The sequence below is a fragment of the Centropristis striata genome, chromosome 23, assembly GCF_030273125.1.
Source record: "Centropristis striata isolate RG_2023a ecotype Rhode Island chromosome 23, C.striata_1.0, whole genome shotgun sequence".
Lineage (NCBI taxonomy): Eukaryota > Metazoa > Chordata > Actinopteri > Perciformes > Serranidae > Centropristis > Centropristis striata.
The window spans coordinates 27,350,924-27,370,658 of NC_081539.1; the positions used below are offsets into that span (position 1 = coordinate 27,350,924).

The following is a 19,735-nucleotide window of genomic DNA, read 5'->3' on the forward strand; positions in this document are numbered from 1 at the left end:
CATCTATTCTTGCTGATCCCTGGTCGGCTGACTGGCTAGCTGACTGTCTCTTTGACTCGCTTGCTTACTTGCCTGGTGGCACTGTTATAAAACCTGCTGTCTGATTTGCTTGTTGACTGATACACTCTATCTGACTGTCTGGCTGCCTAAGCCATGACTGGATATTTGGCTGACTGACTGGTTAAATACAACTGGGTGTCATTACCTTGCAGCTTGACTGTTCAACTGTGGGTGAGGGTAAATGTGATAACACAGTCTGGTGGGTAATGCAAAAGCTCTGAAATTACCATCCACTATGTTTGAAAGGATCACACCAGCAGTTCTGTGTGTTTTAGCTGACATTACTGCAACCATTTTCCAAACCATCTAGCCATAAATGACATGAGGAACAAGCAGCTGATTAGAGCTTAATGTGGAGCTACACGGAGGGGTACTTTTACTTATCTGTCTGATTTCCTTCCTCCATCTGGTTTGTACCTGTTGTGACAGTGGTCAAATGCATATAAGTACAAGTGATGTATTGAAGCCTCTGAACCCCATCGAAAATAGTATGTTTTCTTTATGAAATCGCTATAAATACACAGGTTGTTGCAGGAGGAAACTGTAAAAACAGGCATTATTAGGGCCTGAGCAGGTAACGACCTGCAAGGTCCCTATTGTTTTTCAAATGATTATGAACGGGCCCTCACAGTCCACGCGTGTCGGGGCATGCTGCTGTCAGGGTGTGTGAGTTACTGTGGCCAGTCTATACCACCCCTATGAATTTCATTGCCCTATATTGATTAAAACTGACGAATCAACGGATCAAGAGGGTGGCACGTCCTGGAAGAAATCTACCTTAGATAGATAGATAGATAGATAGATAGATAGATAGATAGATAGATAGATAGATAGATAGATAGATAGATAGATAGATGTTCCCCATTATAAATGTTATTCTGCACAAAATACATTTTTGAGTTGTTCCCACTTCTAGCCATGATTGTGCTGATTCCATAGGAGTGCACTATATATAGTAGTGATGGGCGAATTAAGCTTCATGAACCATTTTCTTTATTTTCTGAGCCCACTAGATGGAGCACTCTGTTCACCAAAGACCTGAAAGCACATTCAATTACCATTGCTTGAGCCTTTTTCTTTAAACCAAGTGCGCCATCTAATGGGCTTAGAAAATACAGAAAATGGTTCATGAGGCTTCATTGGCACATCACTAAGTATATATAGTGCAGTGAAATACAAGGCCACAGTAGTATTCACTACGATGTAATGTTATAGTATAGGTAGGGGTAAATAGTCCGTATCATAAGTTATTACCTTGGCCCAGTCTGAATCTGCCAGAACCCTCTTGGGAGAGGTTCTAGCCTTCCAGTCTAGTTTTGTCTCTTCCTGCTAATTGACACATTCAGGTGATGTCGTCGTAAATGAAGTGTTTGTTTGAAGTGTATTCCTGCTGACTTAAATGTGCCTGGTGGATCTGTAATCTCAGGTTCATTAGCAGCTGTCCCGAGTTTCACCTCGCAACATAATGAGAACTCAACCTGCAACAGCCAGAGAAGAATCTTACATATTTATTTCTTACAACAAACAAGAAAATAATCAGGACCAAACACACATACACTGTAAAACAAAAAACTGTTGATTCAACGGGAAAAAACGGCAGCTGTGGTTGCCAGAACTTTACCGTAATAAATACGGTAGAACTTTTTTTAACATTACGTTAAACAGATATTGGCACTGTTGATTTCACGTTAAAGATTGCCATTTTATTCCATTTTTTACCGTATAAATTATACGTTTTTGTCCATCAAAAGAATGCTGATTTGCCATATAATTGACAAGAAAATACTTTATAACATTTTTTACCATTGATTATTACAGAATATTTTGTTAGAGATATGGTTTTTAGTACATTTAACAGTGAGAAAAAATATTTTTTACAAAGGATAAATGCAAAAAATTACAGTGACGCTCGTATATATATACTACAGTATATTTTTGTTACACACACACAGAGTAATGTATTTTTTAAAACTGTAAATGATATATGCATTTATGGTGTTTCGTTGTTACTGAAATTGAATTATTATTTATTTATTATTTATCATTTTACGGTCTTTTACTGTCATCATTTAGCAGTTTTTCACCGTAAAATCTACATCCACGACATTTTTTACAGTGTACTACATACAATTCAATTGAGGAGATGTCTGGTCCAGATCTTAATCTTTATTATCCTAGTGATTATCTTACAGATAAACCTAAAAAAAATGTATTTGTTTGTTGCTTTTCTGAAAAATGATCCGATCCAAGACTCTAAACTGTGACACAATCAGAACTGTAAGTTTTGTGATCTGTTGCACTAATATTACTGAAGTATTTTGTCTTCATGCTTCTACTTCTCCAAACACATTTTATTGATTCTCAGCAGCAAACAAAATACATGGCACTCTTCCACAGAAACAGCTCTGTGGAGATACATAAATGCATTACATGCATTAGAAATTACGTAAATGGACAAAACAAATCTGTGTGACGCATTCAACACTCCAGGTTAACCCTCTCACACCTCACCCTTCCCTCTATTCAAAGTGAGGCCTGACTCATATGGGATTTTTGGGACAGATACGATTATGGTCATAGGTGAATAAATTATTTGAGTCATGCCACTTGTTAATGTTTTTTATTTTTTTATTCTGATGTTATTGTCATATTTTTTTTGACAAATCTGACTTCAAAATCTGAATTATGAGTTTAAGAATTCTGACGATAAAAAAAGTCGAAAAATTTGAGTGTAAAAGTCGACATTCTGAACTTAAAGTCAGAATCCTGAGTGCGAATCCAAATGATTTAAAGTGAGAATTCTAAGTTTAAAGTCAGGATTCTGAGAATAAAGTAATAATTAGAATAAAAATTTAGAAAATTGAATGTCCCTATTCAAATAAATTCCCCACAGGTGGCCCTAATCACTTTGACCAAAATGGCAGATATAATGATTTTTTTGAACTAGCATGAAAATAGACATTCTATGACAATTGTTCACAGATTTAGCTGCTTAAACATATATGTTAATAAAGAATAATAATTGGGCGTTATAAAAGGAAATAAATATACGTAAATGCCAGAAGAGGAATAGTTACATTACGTTATAAAAAATGTAACGTAAAAAGTAAATTACTTTTGTTTTCACACAGAACACAAACCCCGTTCTCCTGGGTGAAAGTCCTTGTTCGTCCCAACCACCTCTCCTCCCTTCTGCCCCGGGTGTGATAGCTGCCATTTAAACTCCGCATCACCATCAATCATTACTACTTTATCTGCAAGATGGCAGCTGAAGACTTCTTAAATAAATTCCATAGATTGTCAGGGGAGAGGAGAAGAGACCAGTCTGGATAGAGAGATGATTGTATCTGTCCAGTGCTCTGTTGGACAACTTGCTGAAACCATTTCTAAATCACATTATTTATTTATTTTCTATTTTATTTATTGTTTTCCGCATTATAATTTCTCTTAAAAAAATGTTGTAACATAAATAAATACAATACAAATATATCTCTGAAGGGCTGGTATCAGTTTTGACATAAAGCCGTGTTTCATTTGGGGGTGAAAGTGGCAATTGGGAAAGTCTCAGGCCACACCCTCTCAAAAGGCCGCTCACTCTGCGTGTCTCCACAACAAGTTAGCCTTTATTTATTTAGAGATTAGAGGAATTAGAGGGATTTAGAGACTCTGGAGGTGACGTATGGTTTTTGAGGGATTAAACATGGGAGACTCAACTGTGGGCGCTGTCGCTAACTGTGCACAGCGTCAGCAGCTGATCATAAACAAAGCAGCATGGCTAATTATGCACAGCGTCTCCGCTGATCATAAACATAGTGATCGTGAATTAACCGGCATCGCTAACTGTGCACAGAGTGCCCGGTTCTTGTTGTAAACAAACAGAGATCTCTAAGTGAACACCTCCTGCAGCAGCAGCACATACACACTGTACTGCTACAGAGCTAACTGTTAGCCTATTAGCAATTTGCAGACTGGATGCTTAGGGGGTTAACATCCCCTCCGGCTCTGCAGCTGGGAGAGACTGCTGCAGGAGGACTGTGCCGCTTCGACTCGTTCTCGTTCGTAGTACTCTACGCGACAACAACACACGCCATTTACTCTTCTTAACGAGCCGCGGGGGCGGCGGCTCGTTAAGAAGACTAAATGGCGTGTGTTGTTGTCGCGTAGAGTACTACGTCACATCCCACTTACCGATCTATCCAATCAGTAACCGGGCTTTTTTCAGGGGAGAAAAAAGTCCCTGCTCCTCTACAGGGACGAAAAAAGTCCCAACAAAAGTCTGCTCCGGATGGCTCGTATTCAAATTAGGGGCGTTTCGGCGAGTGAGACCCGCCTCATTTCAGGTATTGGGCGGTAGCAGAAACAGACCCATAGATCTTGCTGTAAAGAAAACACAGCAAAACAACAGTGTGTTTAAACCAGATAAGAATGTTTTCCAGGTCAGTGACTCGGCTGCAGGTCCTTGGATAAATAATCCAATAAGGGACACCACATCCTAGTGAAGGACCTCTCATTAGCTTTAAGAACAGCTCTAATTATCCCATGCAGCCTGCAGTAAAGTGGCTGTAGGTGCAACAGTAATGCCTGTGGCTGTTAGACACAAGCTGCCTCTGTCGCAGACAGTTAGCCACATCTATTGCGAGGCTTCAGTGGATCTTCAGTGGAGCTTTTCACCCAAAAGACACACGTGTGAGAGCGGAAGGACCAGAAGAAGCATCCACATGGACTTGAAATGACACATTGACATTGCGTGCGACTGCTTGAGCAATATGAATGCAGCCCTGAACAACAGTCCTGCGGTTCCTAACCACCTACTGGAGTGATGACTCATTGGTGTTCTTTCCTTAGACATATGCAGTCGAGGCAGTTTGAAAAAATATGGTGGTTCTTAAAAACAAGGTCAGTGATTTTTTCTCTTTTTTTGGCTGAATGCTTATGCAATAAACTGAGTCCATATTTGTTTTTCTTTCATGCAGGCTGGCCTCAGGGGTGGGGAGCGGGACAAGCCTGGCTTAGGGGACATTTTTTCCCTCCTTTTTTTCTTCACATTCAACTCTGGTCACCTCTGAGCTTTGAGAGAACAACACTGCCAGAAACGATGGAGGCCGAGCTGTGATCTAACAACATCTGACACACTGGTGGGGAGTAGCTGTGAACAAACCACTCTGCTCCTGCTGCTGCTGCAGCCGCTCCACCAGCCACAGTCACATTCCCCCCATCTGGAAAGTGCCTCATTGTTTACAGATGCAGCAATGCGGAAAAGGAAAATATCTGCACTCTCCCAGGTTTAATTTCATCTCAGCCCATTTACCTATTGTTGCTCATCTGCCTCAAACCTGAGCGCGGCAGTAATAGAACTCTGTCGCCCTCAGCCGTAACACCTCTGTGCCGCTCGGAGAAGGTGGCTTAGGCCGCGTGAGCAGCCACGGAGAGGCATTTATCAGTGTCAGACACACTGCACAGAGGACTCACTGCAACACAGTTGTCAGCATAATTTGGCTGCCTCATAATCTCTGACTCTGCAGCCCCGGGGATTATTCAATTTTTTTTTTTACCTCTATTCAGTGGCAAGTAATATCTTTCTATGTTTTGCTTCAGGGTGCAGAGGGCTATTTGAGCCCAGAGCAGGGCTGACTTTGTGTTACTGTCTGACCAGGTGGAAAATGATTGACATTTATAGATGAGGAGGAGCGGGGCTGTTGCTTGATAGTCAGAAGGGAAAATAATGCAAATAGTTAGGAAGAGGAAATTCACACTGAGCCCCCTCAGGGAAAAATAGAGTGTGAGATAAGGACCTATTCTTCACAAGTTGAACACCATGAAGACTAATTTCCTCAGACGTGCAAAATATGAAGAAAATTCCAAAGTGCACTGTGCAATATTCAGTCCGAAGACAAATACACCACATACATGTCAATTAGGGAACCTGGTCTCACAGAAATCCGTGAAATAGCCACGGATTTCGCTTAACTCAAAATCCGTGGAATAGCCACGGAATCACTCAAATTTCCCTGAAACTGACACGGATTTCGCTACAATGTAAGTTAATGACAGTCATATCCCGTGACTATTGGTTTGTTCCAAGTCACGTGACTTTCAAGGTTCCGGCGGTCAGAACAAAAAACATGGCGGACAGTTCTCTCATTTTTAGTGAAAAATCAATATTTTGACTTAGTTTCTGCATAAAAATGGATTTTGATCACATTTCTAGCAAGACATATATGTTTTATTTTCTAAATCTTCACTCAGTGAATGTACATAATCACTTTGTATGTTGGAATAGCCACGGGATATGACTGTCATTAACTTGCATTGTAGCGAAATCCGTGTCAGTTTCACGGAAATTTGAGCGATTCCGTGGCTATTCCACGGATTTGAGTTAAGCGAAATCCGTGGCTATTTCACGGATTTCTGTGAGACCATGTTGCAATTAGGTATTATAAGTGATGGGAAGATGATGATTATTGCTTCAGTGATTAATTTCTTACTAAAAAATGAAAATGCAGCCATGGTTGAGTTCAGATGTATTGGTTGAGATTAGGGTGACTTGGTTCAAAAAAAAAAAAAGAAGAAAAGCAAAAGACAAATAACATTGTTTATTTTCATGACAACAGGAAGTTGTTCATGTTTGAAAAATGTATTTTATATTTGAGGCAGAATTAGTGAGTGATAGTGAAAACTAGTGATGTATGAATGAAGCTTCATGAACGATTATTTTTATTTTCTGAGCCCACTAGATGGCGCTCTCTGTTCAAAAACAGGCTGAAGGCACACTCAGTTACTGGGCCTTTTTCAGATTATTACAAAAAAATTATCATCAATATCTTAATTTTCAAAAGTAATTTTGTAAAAGTTGAATTTTTGGTGTCAAAGTAGCGTTACCAGAGAAATATTACTGCATGTTACAGATTGGTCTGCTGTCTTTTCCTTTGACCAGTTAAATATGTTCATGTTTGTCAATGAAATCCACTGGGAACACAGCTGACCTCAACAATAATGAAAGGGTTAAATGCTCTTTCACTTGCTTGGTGTACATGTTTTCCATTACTTGCACAGGCTGATGATGTTTGCCCTCACTAGGACAACTCAATAGGTATTACAGTGCACACATATTTGAAAGGATTGTGGCCTTACTGGGAAAGGCAAAGGAACAGTAACATCGATAGTCTTTGCAATCTGCTGAATGTAATTACACACTGGCATTTGTTCAAGCTCAATGAAATCAGTGAGTCAGTATGTTTAACATTTTTATGTGGTCATCAGTGAAATTATTCTAATGGTGTTAGTTTTGTATGCAGAAATGTATATATTCTCTATCATAGCAGGTCATATCCAAAGTAGGGCTGGGCGATATATTAATATAAAGGATTTTTATTGATGTATTTTATTGATTTATATTGATATATTTTTAAATGTGATATGGAATTAGACCATATCGCATATATCGATATAGTTCAATTTTTTTCTTTCTTTATATATAAATGTTGCCCTTACTAGGGTTTGTCATATTTAGTTCTTTTGTAATATTCGTTATTCTTTTCTCATTTAATATATTTATTTCGGAAAAAGATTGGCCTATTTTATTTCATACGCTATTTTTATTTAAGATATTTTTTTATTTACATGTGCACTTTATAGAGCGTTGATTAAAAAAAAAAAATAAAGGTACTCCTGTTATTATACAGCATTTATTAGTGATGGGTGAATGAAGCTTCATGAACCATTTTCTTTATTTTCTGAGCCTACTAGATGGCGCACTCTGTTCACCAAAGACCTGAAAACACATTCAATAACCATTGCTTTAGGATTTTTTTTTAAACCAAGTGCGCCATTTAGTGGGCTTAGAAAATACTGAAAATGGTTCATGAGGCTTCATTGGCACATCACTAGTATTTATGTTCACTTAAATAAAAATAAAAATAAAATACTTGTGACATGTAATATTTGGCTTTAACTTTGCATTTGCACATTTGCTCTCACTTTGCAATAAAAATATTAGGATATATGTCGTATATCGATATTGAGCCTAAATATATCGGGATATGACTTTTGGTCCATATCGCCCAGCCCTAATCCAAAGGCATGTTAAAATTCCATGCACAGAAAAGTTTTAAGCAAACGAGTTAAATAACTCAGGAGCAGTGAAATACAAACCCAAATAAATATGGAAATGATATAGAACGGTGGTACAGATTGGGGCTACCCTGCTCAGGCGGGGAGTCCCAGAGCTGAGCAGCCTGCAGCAGAATACCCTCGATAATAAGGTGAGTTTTATGAAGCACCAGAGGAGGCATGCCTGAGGAGCTCACAAGCCTCTCAGGGGGGATGATCAGTTCTAAAATATAGCTGGGAGCCTGACCATGTAGTGCCTCAACATTAACACCCAAGTCTTGAATCAATTTTCAGAAGTCAGGAGTGGCCTGCAAAGAGACGCATGAAAGAGCGGAATGTATTCTCATCTCCGAGAATTAGCGAAGAGCCTCGCAGCAACGTTTTGGGTTTAGCTGGAGGCAAGAGATTGACTCCAAACTGAACTGCAACACCCCGAACCAGATGAAATACAACACAGACTTTGTCAATATCTGTGGTGACTGAGAAAGGAAGGTTGGTGGTTCGATCCCTGACCATGGCAGCCTACATGTCGAAGTATCCTTGAGCAAGATACTGAACCCCAAATTGCTCCTGATGCTAAGTTCATCGGTGTGTCAATGAATTCCCAATGGTGGCAGGTGGCACCAGTGTGCCCTGGTAGCCTCGGACACCAGTATGAATGTGTGTGTGAATGGGTGAATGAGATTGAGTGTGTAGTGTAAAGCGCTTTGGATAAAAGGGCTATATACAGTACAGGCCAAAAGTTTGGACACACACCTTCTCATTCAATGCGTTTTTCTTTATTTTCATGACTATTTACATTGTAGATTCTCACTGAAGGCATCAAAACTATGAATGAACACATATGGAATTATGTACTTAACAAAAAAGTGTGAAATACTGAAAACATGTCTTGTATTTTAGATTCCTCAAAGTAACCACCCTTTGCTTACTAGAATATAAGACATGTTTTCAGTTATTTCACACTTTTTTGTTAAGTACATAATTCCACATGTGTTCATTAATAGTTTTGATGAATCTACAATGAAAATAGTCATGAAAATAAAGGAAATAAATTGAATGAGAAGGTGTGTCCAAACTTTTGGCCTGTACTGTAAGTGCACTCCATTTACCAAAAGACTAGTTCAAAGTGAATGAAACGTTCACGAACGATGCACCACTACTGCAGACAGTCTGCCCAAGGCCCCTTCAGACTGCAGCTACACACAAAGTTAAATCAGATTCACCTCTGGCCTTTGTCATAACCTTTTCAATGTGCAACCAGTCAGATGAAATCTTACTACACTTACACATAGAGCATTATATGTTCCCAAACCAGAACACAAACCATACAACCAGAAAACTATTCCACACTGCAAAAAAAGGTGTGTCTAAAAACAAGATAAAAACACTAAATCTGAGGGAAATTATATTGCTGCATGGACAGATAATTTCACTTGATTTAAATTTAGATTATTCAATCCAGAAATAATCATGTTGAACACTTAAAATAAGAAATTAACTCTTAAAACAAGATGAAGTAAAGCTGCAAACAGCGATGAACTGGCCCGAGCAGAGTGCACTGCAAATTATTTGTTTCTTACCAAGATAAAAAAAAAACCTTTAGATTTGGAAGTGTTCCATAATTTATCTTGTTTTAAGAGTTAATTTCTTATTTTAAGCGTTCAACATGCTTATTTCTAGATTTACCAATATTAATTTAGGAAATCTTGTCAAGTGAAATTATCTGTCCATGCAGCAAGATCATTTCCCTCAGATTTAGTGTTTTTATCTTGTTTTTAGACACCCATTTTTTGCAGTGCACCATATTGACAAGAACACCTCAAGTCAGAACTCTAAACATCCAGACGTGGCTACCAGCTTTGTGAATATGCAGATGAAGATGAAAATGGTCTAAGTTCTGACCAAAAGTTTCACCACACTTTGCTTCTTGGGGAGGCTGATGAATAAATACAAAAGCCTCATTAAATACTTGGCCAACTTCTCTCAATTCTGGCTTTCAAATTACATTTTCCTTCTGGTACTTTTGTTCTGCAACACCTGCACTCTAATTTACAAGTTCAGTAACACCAGACTCTCTACAAAGTTTGTTTAGCTGTTCAGTGGCAGCAGGTACTGGAGATTACAGTCTCATTGGATCTACGGGGTCAATGACAAGAGGGACTGGTGCAGGGAACCTGGTCTCACAGAAATCTGTGAAATAGCCACGGATTTCGCTTAACTCAAAATCCGTGGAATAGCCACGGAATCGCTCAAATTTCTGTGAAACTGACACGGATTTCGCTACAATGCAAGTTAATGTCATATCCCGTGGCTATTGGTTTGTTCCAAGTCACGTGACTTTCAAGGTCCCAGCGGTCAGAACAAAAAACATGGCGGACAGTTCTCTCATTTTTAGTGAAAAATCAATATTTTGACTTAGTTTCTGCATAAAAATGGATTTTGATCACATTTCTAGCGAGAAATATATGTTTTATGTTCTAAATCTTCACTCAGTGAATGTACATAATCACTTAGTATGTTGGAATAGCCACGGGATATGACTGTCATTAACTTGCATTGTAGCAAAATCCGTGTCAGTTTCACGGAAATTTGAGCGATTTTGAGTTGAAATCCGTGGCTATTTCACGGATTTCTGTGAGACCATGTTGGGTGCAGGTGTGTCTGTCAATATAAGTCTGCCTTGAAACAAGGTTACCATTTTGCTATTAAGGTCTATTTTCTGAAAGGGCCATTTTGCTTTAAACTGCAGTATAAATGCATGCTGAAATAAGTTTTTGGTTGTTCTGTATTCCAGCCAAACCACTTTTTTTTCTTTTTTTAGGTAGATGACTCACAACCGCATCAGGGAGGTTGCAGACTATACGCTGGTAGTAAAAACTCTTTGTGCTCCACTGTGCCCTCATTATGTAACCCTCCCCCAGGGCCTTACCTGAGCCGGGGTTGTGTTTAGCTGTATTGGAGGATGTGTGAGAGGTGGAGGTGGAGGCCACCCTCTGGTCTGAACTCATGCTGTCCTGGCCCAGGGGTGAGCTGGACTTTCTCGGCTTCTTGTCCGTCAGGTGCAGTGGGGAGCTTTTCTTTGGAGGCAGCAGTGGTCGTCGTGGCCTGGCTGTAGCGTTGACTTTCAGCCAGGCTTGGGCTTTGTACTCCACAATCTCTCCGTAGTTAGCTCGGGTCACCCGGCACTCGTACAGTCCCTCGTCGCTCTTGCTGACTCTGGAGATCTGCAGCTTGTGTGAGATGTCGTTGCCCTGGACTTTCACTGTCTGTTAGAGTGATTAAAAGAGACCTGGGTGTCATAGCAGTGATGGAACACCACATGGATTCATTACACGTCATGCCACTTTGTTCTACAACTTGCTACATGACCGTTATACTGTGACATTTGGATGCTAACACTTTGAAGTGGACTCATGCATATGAACATACTGCAGTGGCAATGATAATTACAGGTTCAATTATATCGCTAGTTGCACCACTCAGGGGTTTAAATAGTGGTTCTTAACTGTGCGTATGCAGGTCTTTCTTTTTTAACTGCTGGCACTCGAGCCATAAGTCCTCTGAATAAATGAGTATCTGGTACAGAAAATGTACTTTTTAAACTGTGTCACTCTCCTGATGAAGGAACATTCTGATTGGGTAGCTGTAAATAGTTCTCTTTCTCTTATGATCAAAAACATAGATCTGAAGCTCAATTCACAGTCTGTTCTGTGAATAGTTTTCTCATAAATAATAAATATTCTAACTTCTGATCAATTTCGAGCTTAAAAATATCTACCTCTACTTCTATCTGAAGTAGGGATGAGGTTCCAAGCCCACCCACTTCAGATGCAGATCATTTATGCACACACAGATACAGATAATGGTGTACTTGCTTATCTCTAATTGTAATGTATGTTTTTGGCTGACATTAAATCTTGTAAGCACAATATTACCATTCAGCAGTCTTGTTCATTGATTTGCAAAGGCTTATTACAAACCAAGGGTGAATGGGTGTTATCAGCGGTTATCAGGCTCAAAGGTTTGGGTTTGGGTGCTTTATCAGTGTTTATTGTTAGGCACAAAACTCTACTGGATGTACAGTTAAGACAAGAGAGGTGGAGGGCATGATGCCATATAAGGAGCAACATCATCCATTCAAGGAGGAAGGTGCTTAACCCCTTAGCCCCCTTTATAGAGAATTCAGGGTTGTGGGCAGTGGATTTTTAGGGGGGGATTGCAGGTCAACAGAAAATGTTACATAGAAGTGGTGTACATCATCTGAAAGCTGGAACCTGAAGATGTATTTGAGATGCAGCTCAGCACTGTGTGTCAAGTTGTTATAGTAAGGGTTGTTTCCACTACCGCCTAATACCCGGAATGAGGCGTGTCTCACTCGCCAAAACGCCCCTAATTTGAAAACGAGCCGTCTGGAGTAGACTTTTGTCAGGACTCTTTTCGTCCCTGTCGAAGAGCAGGGTCTTTTTTCTCCCCTGAAAAAAGCCTGGTTACTGATTGGATAGATCGCTAACCGGGATGTGACGTAATATCCCACACGACAACAACACACGCCATTTGTAAAAGCCGGCTAAGCAGTGTTGCCAACTTCGCAATTTTGTTGCTATATTAAGTGATTTAGCAGGGCCGGCGGCTCGTTAAGAAGCGGAAGAACGAGTCGAAGCGACACAGTCCTCCTGCAGCAGTCTCTCCCAGCTGCAGAGCCGGAGGGGATGTTAACCCCTTAGCATCCAGTCTGCAAATTGCTAATAGGCTAACAGTTAGCTCTGTAGCAGAACAGTGTGTATGTGCTGCTACTGCATATGTTCACTTAGTGATCTCTGTTTGTTTAAAACAAGCACCGGACACTCTGTGCACAGTTAGCAATGCCGGTTAATTCACAATCACTATGTTTATGATCAGCGGAGACGCTGTGCATAATTAGCGATGCTGCTTTCTTTATGATCAGCTGCTGACGTTGTGCACAGTTAGCGACGGCGGCCACAGTTGAGTCTCCCGTGTTTAATCTGTCGCGTATGTGTCACGGTCGAAACTGAACCTCCAGAGTCTCTAAATCCCTCTGGGGGCTAACTTGTAATGAAGACACGCTGAGTGAGCGGAATTTTGAGAGGGTGTGGCCTGAGACTTTACTGGTGGCCACTTTTCCCCTTAAAGTAAACACGGCTGTACAGACTATATGGTAGAGACTTGTGGGTCCCAAAAGATTTTCATATCTTTAGGTGTTATTATTAAACGCATGTTTCCCTCAAGATATCATGGCACGGTTGGTATGGATGGAATCCTTAGATATTCTAGTGTCCTACGATATCGGTTTTATAAATCTGAGCTTGCTACAGCTTATTGAAGGGAAAAAAAGAGAAAAAGGGAATAAAGGAAAAAAGAAATATAAAATTTTAAATACAGACTTTTGGCTAGAAGGCCCACGTTTGCATACCATGACTTAAGTGTGATACGAAAGATAACTCTGTAAGTGTGATGTTTGCCATGACATTGGTAACGTTAGATATTTATTCCAAACCCTGAGCTTTTTAAATGAAAACTAACTGCATAGTTCTGCCAATTTTTAACACATTTTTTATATTTTCTCAAAATAACAACACTGAAAGTGAAAAGTAACAGAACTGCCATGGCCTGCAGATACAAGTAGCTGCAGCAGGCCCTTTTTAAACCATACAAATGATGCTGGTAACATCTGCTAACAGCCTTTTAATGGGCTGATTTGAAAAGGGAACATTTATGACTAAATAAGCAATGATCAAATATGAAGTCTACAAAAGAACTTCACTATAATAGCAAATTTCTGATGTGTGGGTAAGTCTGCAACTGAGTGCACTTATTAATGAGAGGTGAAGAAGTGATCCATGGGGGCCTGTACAGCTCTGAGAGCAGCACAGAAAACTCACTTGCTCATGCATGTTAATCAGGACAGCTCAACTAATTGAGATGACATATGCCAAAGCTGTCTTCTAAAAATATCGTTTGTACAGACTTTTTTGGTTTGTTTATTTAAGCTTATACTTTTGAGGGAAATATATGCCTGAATTATGTTCAATGGCAACATCTCTATCCACATAGTGCTACATTCTCAAAAGGTCACAGGAGGGTGACTGTTATGATGTTTCATTTTTTAATGGGTGTGTTTTTTTTTTTTGGTTTTAAATGTCAAACACTTTGACCTACCGGTTTTGTATGAAAGGTGCTATAAAATAAAGTTTGTATTGTTATTATTAAGGGTTGCACATATCTCTGTGATATCTATCTAGATACACAGGTTATGATACAATTCAAAAACGATATACTTTTATTACAAACAGATTAGATACAGTGTAAGAACGATATGATTTTATTTGATTCTACGGTTAATATTTGTATTAGATATTTTATAGTGTGTCACTCACAAGTTTTGTTTTATTTATGTTCTGATTCGCCATGGAGTTAAAAATCTGTTTTATTGTGGGTCTGAACAACAAAAAGACCACAAACATCTTTCTACATTTACAATAATGTAAAGAAAAATGGTTCTATGAGCTTTTTTTCCTTGGATGATCTGTTACTTTCCCCATTCAGATTTATTATGGATACTATTAAAGTTAAAAAAAAAGAAGAAACACGAGAACCATCGTTTGTCATTTTCATCAGTGTAGGTTTGATCTGAGTGATATAATTTACATTTTCCCTTAATCATCTAACCTGATAAAACATTGGCTGGTGTTCAGCCGACACAATCATGTTCTGGGATATTAAATAATGAATTAATCACCAGGATAGTCTATATACAGATGCAAATCATATGCTAATAAATAGGACACAGTTCACAGTATAAATACAGACTGCAGGTTGTTATTCATGTGCAGCTGTTTGTTAAACAGAGAAAAAACTTTATTATTATTATTATTATTATTATTATTATTATTATTATTAGTGCATGTCTACAGCTGTTAAAGTGACTGACAGCTGATCCAGCTGTGATCCTCTGCCACCGTCATTAGAAACGGACGCTTCGGAGGAAATAAAGGACGTCTCATGTCTCTTAAAACGTTTTGCAAGTGGCGCAAGTGAACAGCAGCAGTGAAGGAAGCGATGATGCAAAATAAGAGACTTGGGAGAAACCAGAGAGAACCATGGAGTTGCGCAAGAACCGTTTCGCGGGCAGCTTCAGCTCTCGTGTTGTTTTAGAGACGCTGACGCAAACTGTAAGTGTGTGAAGCTGCCAACTGATTCAAAGTCGCGTGATACTCGATCCATGACTCTGCAATCGATTAATCTAGACTTCATGGCTGATTTGCATCGATTGAGGAGGCTGCTACCAATGCAGCCATATCTCTCACTTGTTAAACCGAATATCCAGTCGCATCGGTTTATCGTTCACAAACCTAGAAATTAGTTGATGGTAACATGATACTGTGAAATATGTACTAAAAACAAAATGCAATGATTTCCAAATCTTTTGCGGACAGATAAAATATATTTAATGCTCTTTGTAAATGTATACATATATTCTGAAGTTCATTCATTCTGTTTTTATTAACATTTTACTCCAGGGACGGGCAACTTAAATGCTGGAGGGGGCCACCATTTTTTATCAACACTACTACACGAGGTTGAATGATGGTGTGTCTGACATTAAGGTTAATGCACCATTTGTTATATTTGATCTGATTTGTTAATTAATAGTAAGGATTATGAGTTTGGTTAATCATTAGTGTGAAATTATTGCTTCTTTAATTCAGACACATTTAATATGATCGAAAGAATGGATGTATGATTTGTTTGGCCAAAACATTGTAATTTGTTCTCTATTTTGTTTAGAACCATGGCAATAATCCTGCAAGCATCCCCTTATCACTATTTATCACCAAACGATAAATAAACTGCAAATTGAACTAAAGCAATCCTGATTCCTGGTGGTTTGTGGCTCCAGTCAGAAATTTTAATATCCTACAAACAGTATAAATAGGAATACAAAAGGTTTGAAGCAAATAAAAAATAACCACTTACTGTGATTTATTTTTGTCAGTGCAAGAACATCAGACCAACATTAAGTAATTTTGTGCATTTTTACACTGCACTTTTAAGATTCTCATGCTCAAATGCATGTAGTTGTATTACATGGGGCCACTTCAAGTGAGGGTTCGGCCCGTATGTGGCCCCCGGGCCTCCAGTTGCCCATCCCTGTTTTACACAGTGTCCTAACTTTTTTAGAATCAGGGTTGTAGCTTGATCAAAAGCAGATTAATTATTGGAATCCTGGCTGCAGAAGTCAGACAGGACAGGAAGCAGGTATTCCTGGATCTATGTCATGACTTTAGAGTGTTTCCACAACCATAGAGATGATGACCCAATTAGTAATGAACCGTAATCTACCTTTAAAAGACCTCTATAGGTTGCCTTGATCCCAGAGCTGTCACTTTCCATTACACATGAGTGTTTGACGATGCTAGCGCTCCAGTGAGGTCATTGGGAGGAAGTGCTCTGCATGTTGCACTGAGCACAGAATGCACATACGGGGTGACAGGGTAAAAAGGGGCAGATCGCTTGGTGGGGCGTGAGCACAGGAAGGGAACCACTCTGACAGTAATAATACACTGCCACTGATTTCACTGATTAGCTCCTTTCTCCAGTTGAAGGTGTATTATTCAGGGGAAATCAGCTGCTCTTGTGTTTGCTCGGAATGAAACGCTGCCAACGTGCGTCATGGCGGCACACGTTTGAGAAGCAACCAGCGATGCATGACATGAACTTACACTTATTTTTGTCCCCTCATCATCAGGATCAGGCTCCGGTATCATCTCCATCTAGGAACACAGAAAACAAGAATTATCAGAGTGGTAGCGGCAAGAGTCTGCTCTAGTGGAGGACTCACACAGTCACGCTGAGGACACATTCAAATATGCATGTCATGCTAGTCGAGTGTCATACTCCCTGAAACCATCTACAAGATTACTACGACAAGTAGGAAAAAAAAGTGCATCATCTATCCACTGATGGTTATAAATCTTTCATTCCAGCATCAACACACAGTTTACAGACTGAGTGATTGCATCGCGACTGTTCTGCCTTTTAAAAATAAATGCACAAAGATGCTCCACTGTTTTTGATTTATTTTTAGATTCCTTGAGTTGCTCTGTAGAGAAATTAAAGACAGTTTTCAGACGCTGCTGTGAATCAAGGGGGGAAAAAATGTTTCAACCAGGATGCCGTGTGACAAAATAACAGCTTCCTGAGACAAATGATGCCTCAAAACCTCCATCAGTGTCTGCAGTAAAAGTTATATTATCCATGAAAACTTATGACAAATAATAAAATGTCAGAAGGACTGGAATTGCTTTTCAGTAAAAGTAATCCAAAGCACAAAAAGTACTGAGCAGCAGCGAAGCCTTGGGGCTTAAGAAATGCCCCTCTTTGAGCCCCAGTGGCATAATTCTAGCATGGTGGCAAGCACTAAGCCTACAGCCTACATCATGGACTGGGCATTGATTTTAGAGGCTATAATTTATTTATCTCACATCGGATGCCAAATGGATGTGTGCCCGGAAAAAAAGTCTGCTGACTACAAAGCTGAAGAGGAGCAAGCGCGGTGCAGCAGAAAAGGCTCGAGAGGAGGAGGGGGAAGAAGTTTCTCCAGAGGACGAGGAAGCTCCGTGGTCGAGACAAAAAAAGGCCGGGTGAGCGAAGGATAAGATGGCTACTTATGAGCATTTGCAGCAGAGAGCGTTCCTTCAAGTGCTTTAATTACCTCGGAGGAGCCGGGCTCTTTTTCTCTAGAGGATGTTCGGCAGACAGGTGATTAATGAGCAGAATTAGGAGCCATAGCTTTCTTTGTCTGCATGTATGCATGACTCTTACATCTTGACTTCACAGATGGACCCGGCATCCTCTATTGTATCAAGGAGACATCTTTAACGGTTCGGCAGGATTAATTGTCCTTCGGTCTTGGCATTGGACTCTTTCAAGTCATCAATTTCAGCCTCCTCTTTTACAAACTTCACAGTAGTTATATGGGCTGGGTGTGCAGTCTATATATGTCACCTGAGGAGGATAAAGTTAGAGTTCCACATGGTGGCTGCTGCCTTCAGGAAAACACTCTCACAGTGACAGAGACGATGGTGGAAAATGGCTTCTCAAACCTTTCATCATGGAGAATCCTAGGGGCTGTTAAAATAGCTTTTCATCACAACACAGCCATTATTTCCCAGCATCCATTGTTTAATCCATATAACATAAAATGAATGACTTTGTTTTAACAAATTCCTTTACTGGGTTGTGTTAAAGCAGGGACACAAGCAACATTTTTGCAATTAACTGCATTCCATTGTGTCTGATCAAAAGGCCCATTGTAATACATTCTTAAACTATTGATAATAAGTTCTGTCTGAGAACATCTTCCTACTCCACACTGTTTTTGTCACTTTGATTTCATCGTTCTCTTTTTCACTGCAAAATCTTTTGATGCTAAACACGCCTTCGACGCTTCGTACGCCCAGCGAGACAATCGGGTCTGTGAACTGTGCCTCAAATGTCTGCAGGACTGGATCCCGCCCCCCCCCGTGGCATGTCATAAGTCTGTCCATGTTTTGAAGTGTATTATGTATATGCTTATGTTGCTGAGGTACTTTTTTTCATTGTTTTTTCCTCCTTTCCACCCCTCACGTTGTGCTGTATTTCTTTCTCTTAATCTCTGTCTTCCTGCCCTGTTCACTTCTGTCTTATTGTATGTGTGTTTGATACGTTTTGGACGGGTTGATGGCTAATTTCGTTGTACTAGTACTTGTTACCCTGTGCAATGACAATAAAGGCTTCTTGATTCTTGAAACGTTATCATCCAAAGACGTCTGTTAGAGAGAAAAAAAATTGCAATGGTCTGCATTATGACCTTTAGTAAAATGCTGCTTAGAGGTGTCTTGGCGGGCCATGGAACACACATTTTATGTGCCAGGCACAGCACACAGAAATAAGGAGTATCAAAAAGAAAGGATATACTGATAACGGTTTGCACATAACTACACATTTGAGGGCAAGCAGATGAAAAACTGAAGCACTCTTTGTGCTCCAATTCAAAGTCATGGACCCAGGTGGAGACAGCCACTGACCAACACTAGACAAGATACAAAAGTGTGCTGTTAGCTTTTTTCTTCCGCAGGGTGGTGTCCGGAAGCTGAAGCACCAAGAGGCTAGGACTATAGCCTGTGTGCCAACGTAATGGGCAGGCCGAGTCTAAACCATGGTGCTGCCCCAAAAGTTTTGACCAATCAGATAGCCGCAGATTCATATTATAAAACTCTGTGTTAAAGTAAGTTAGGTATCCTTTTCTGGGAGGTGGTTACAGCTAACTTCTTAGCAGCCTGTGATTTTCGAACAGAGAAGGTCCATGTACATGCTCACTCTTTCATTATTGTCTTAAATAAATAGTCAAAAGGATTTTACTCTCCTCTCATCTGTTCTGCAAAAAAAACAAACTCTAACACGTCCAAGTGTTTTTTTTTTCTCCATGATGTTATTAACCTGTACTTGTGCATATATGGAACATTCCCTGTCCTACAGCTCCTCTTATTCCTTCTATTTTCAC

The 19,735-nt window shown here is 39.7% G+C and overlaps 1 protein-coding gene across 1 annotated transcript in view; it reads right to left on the reverse strand.

Annotated features, from left to right (window-relative positions):
* The window catches only part of vstm2a (V-set and transmembrane domain containing 2A), a 118,888-nt gene that overhangs the window by 15,664 nt on the left and 83,489 nt on the right, over positions 1-19,735 (reverse strand). Inside the window, exons 3-4 of the mRNA XM_059327072.1 lie at positions 16,914-16,964; positions 11,102-11,438 (exon numbers count right to left, since the gene is read on the reverse strand). Coding sequence (XP_059183055.1) covers positions 11,102-11,438; positions 16,914-16,964 — 388 coding nt within the window. The remainder of the gene's footprint in view (positions 1-11,101; positions 11,439-16,913; positions 16,965-19,735) is intronic.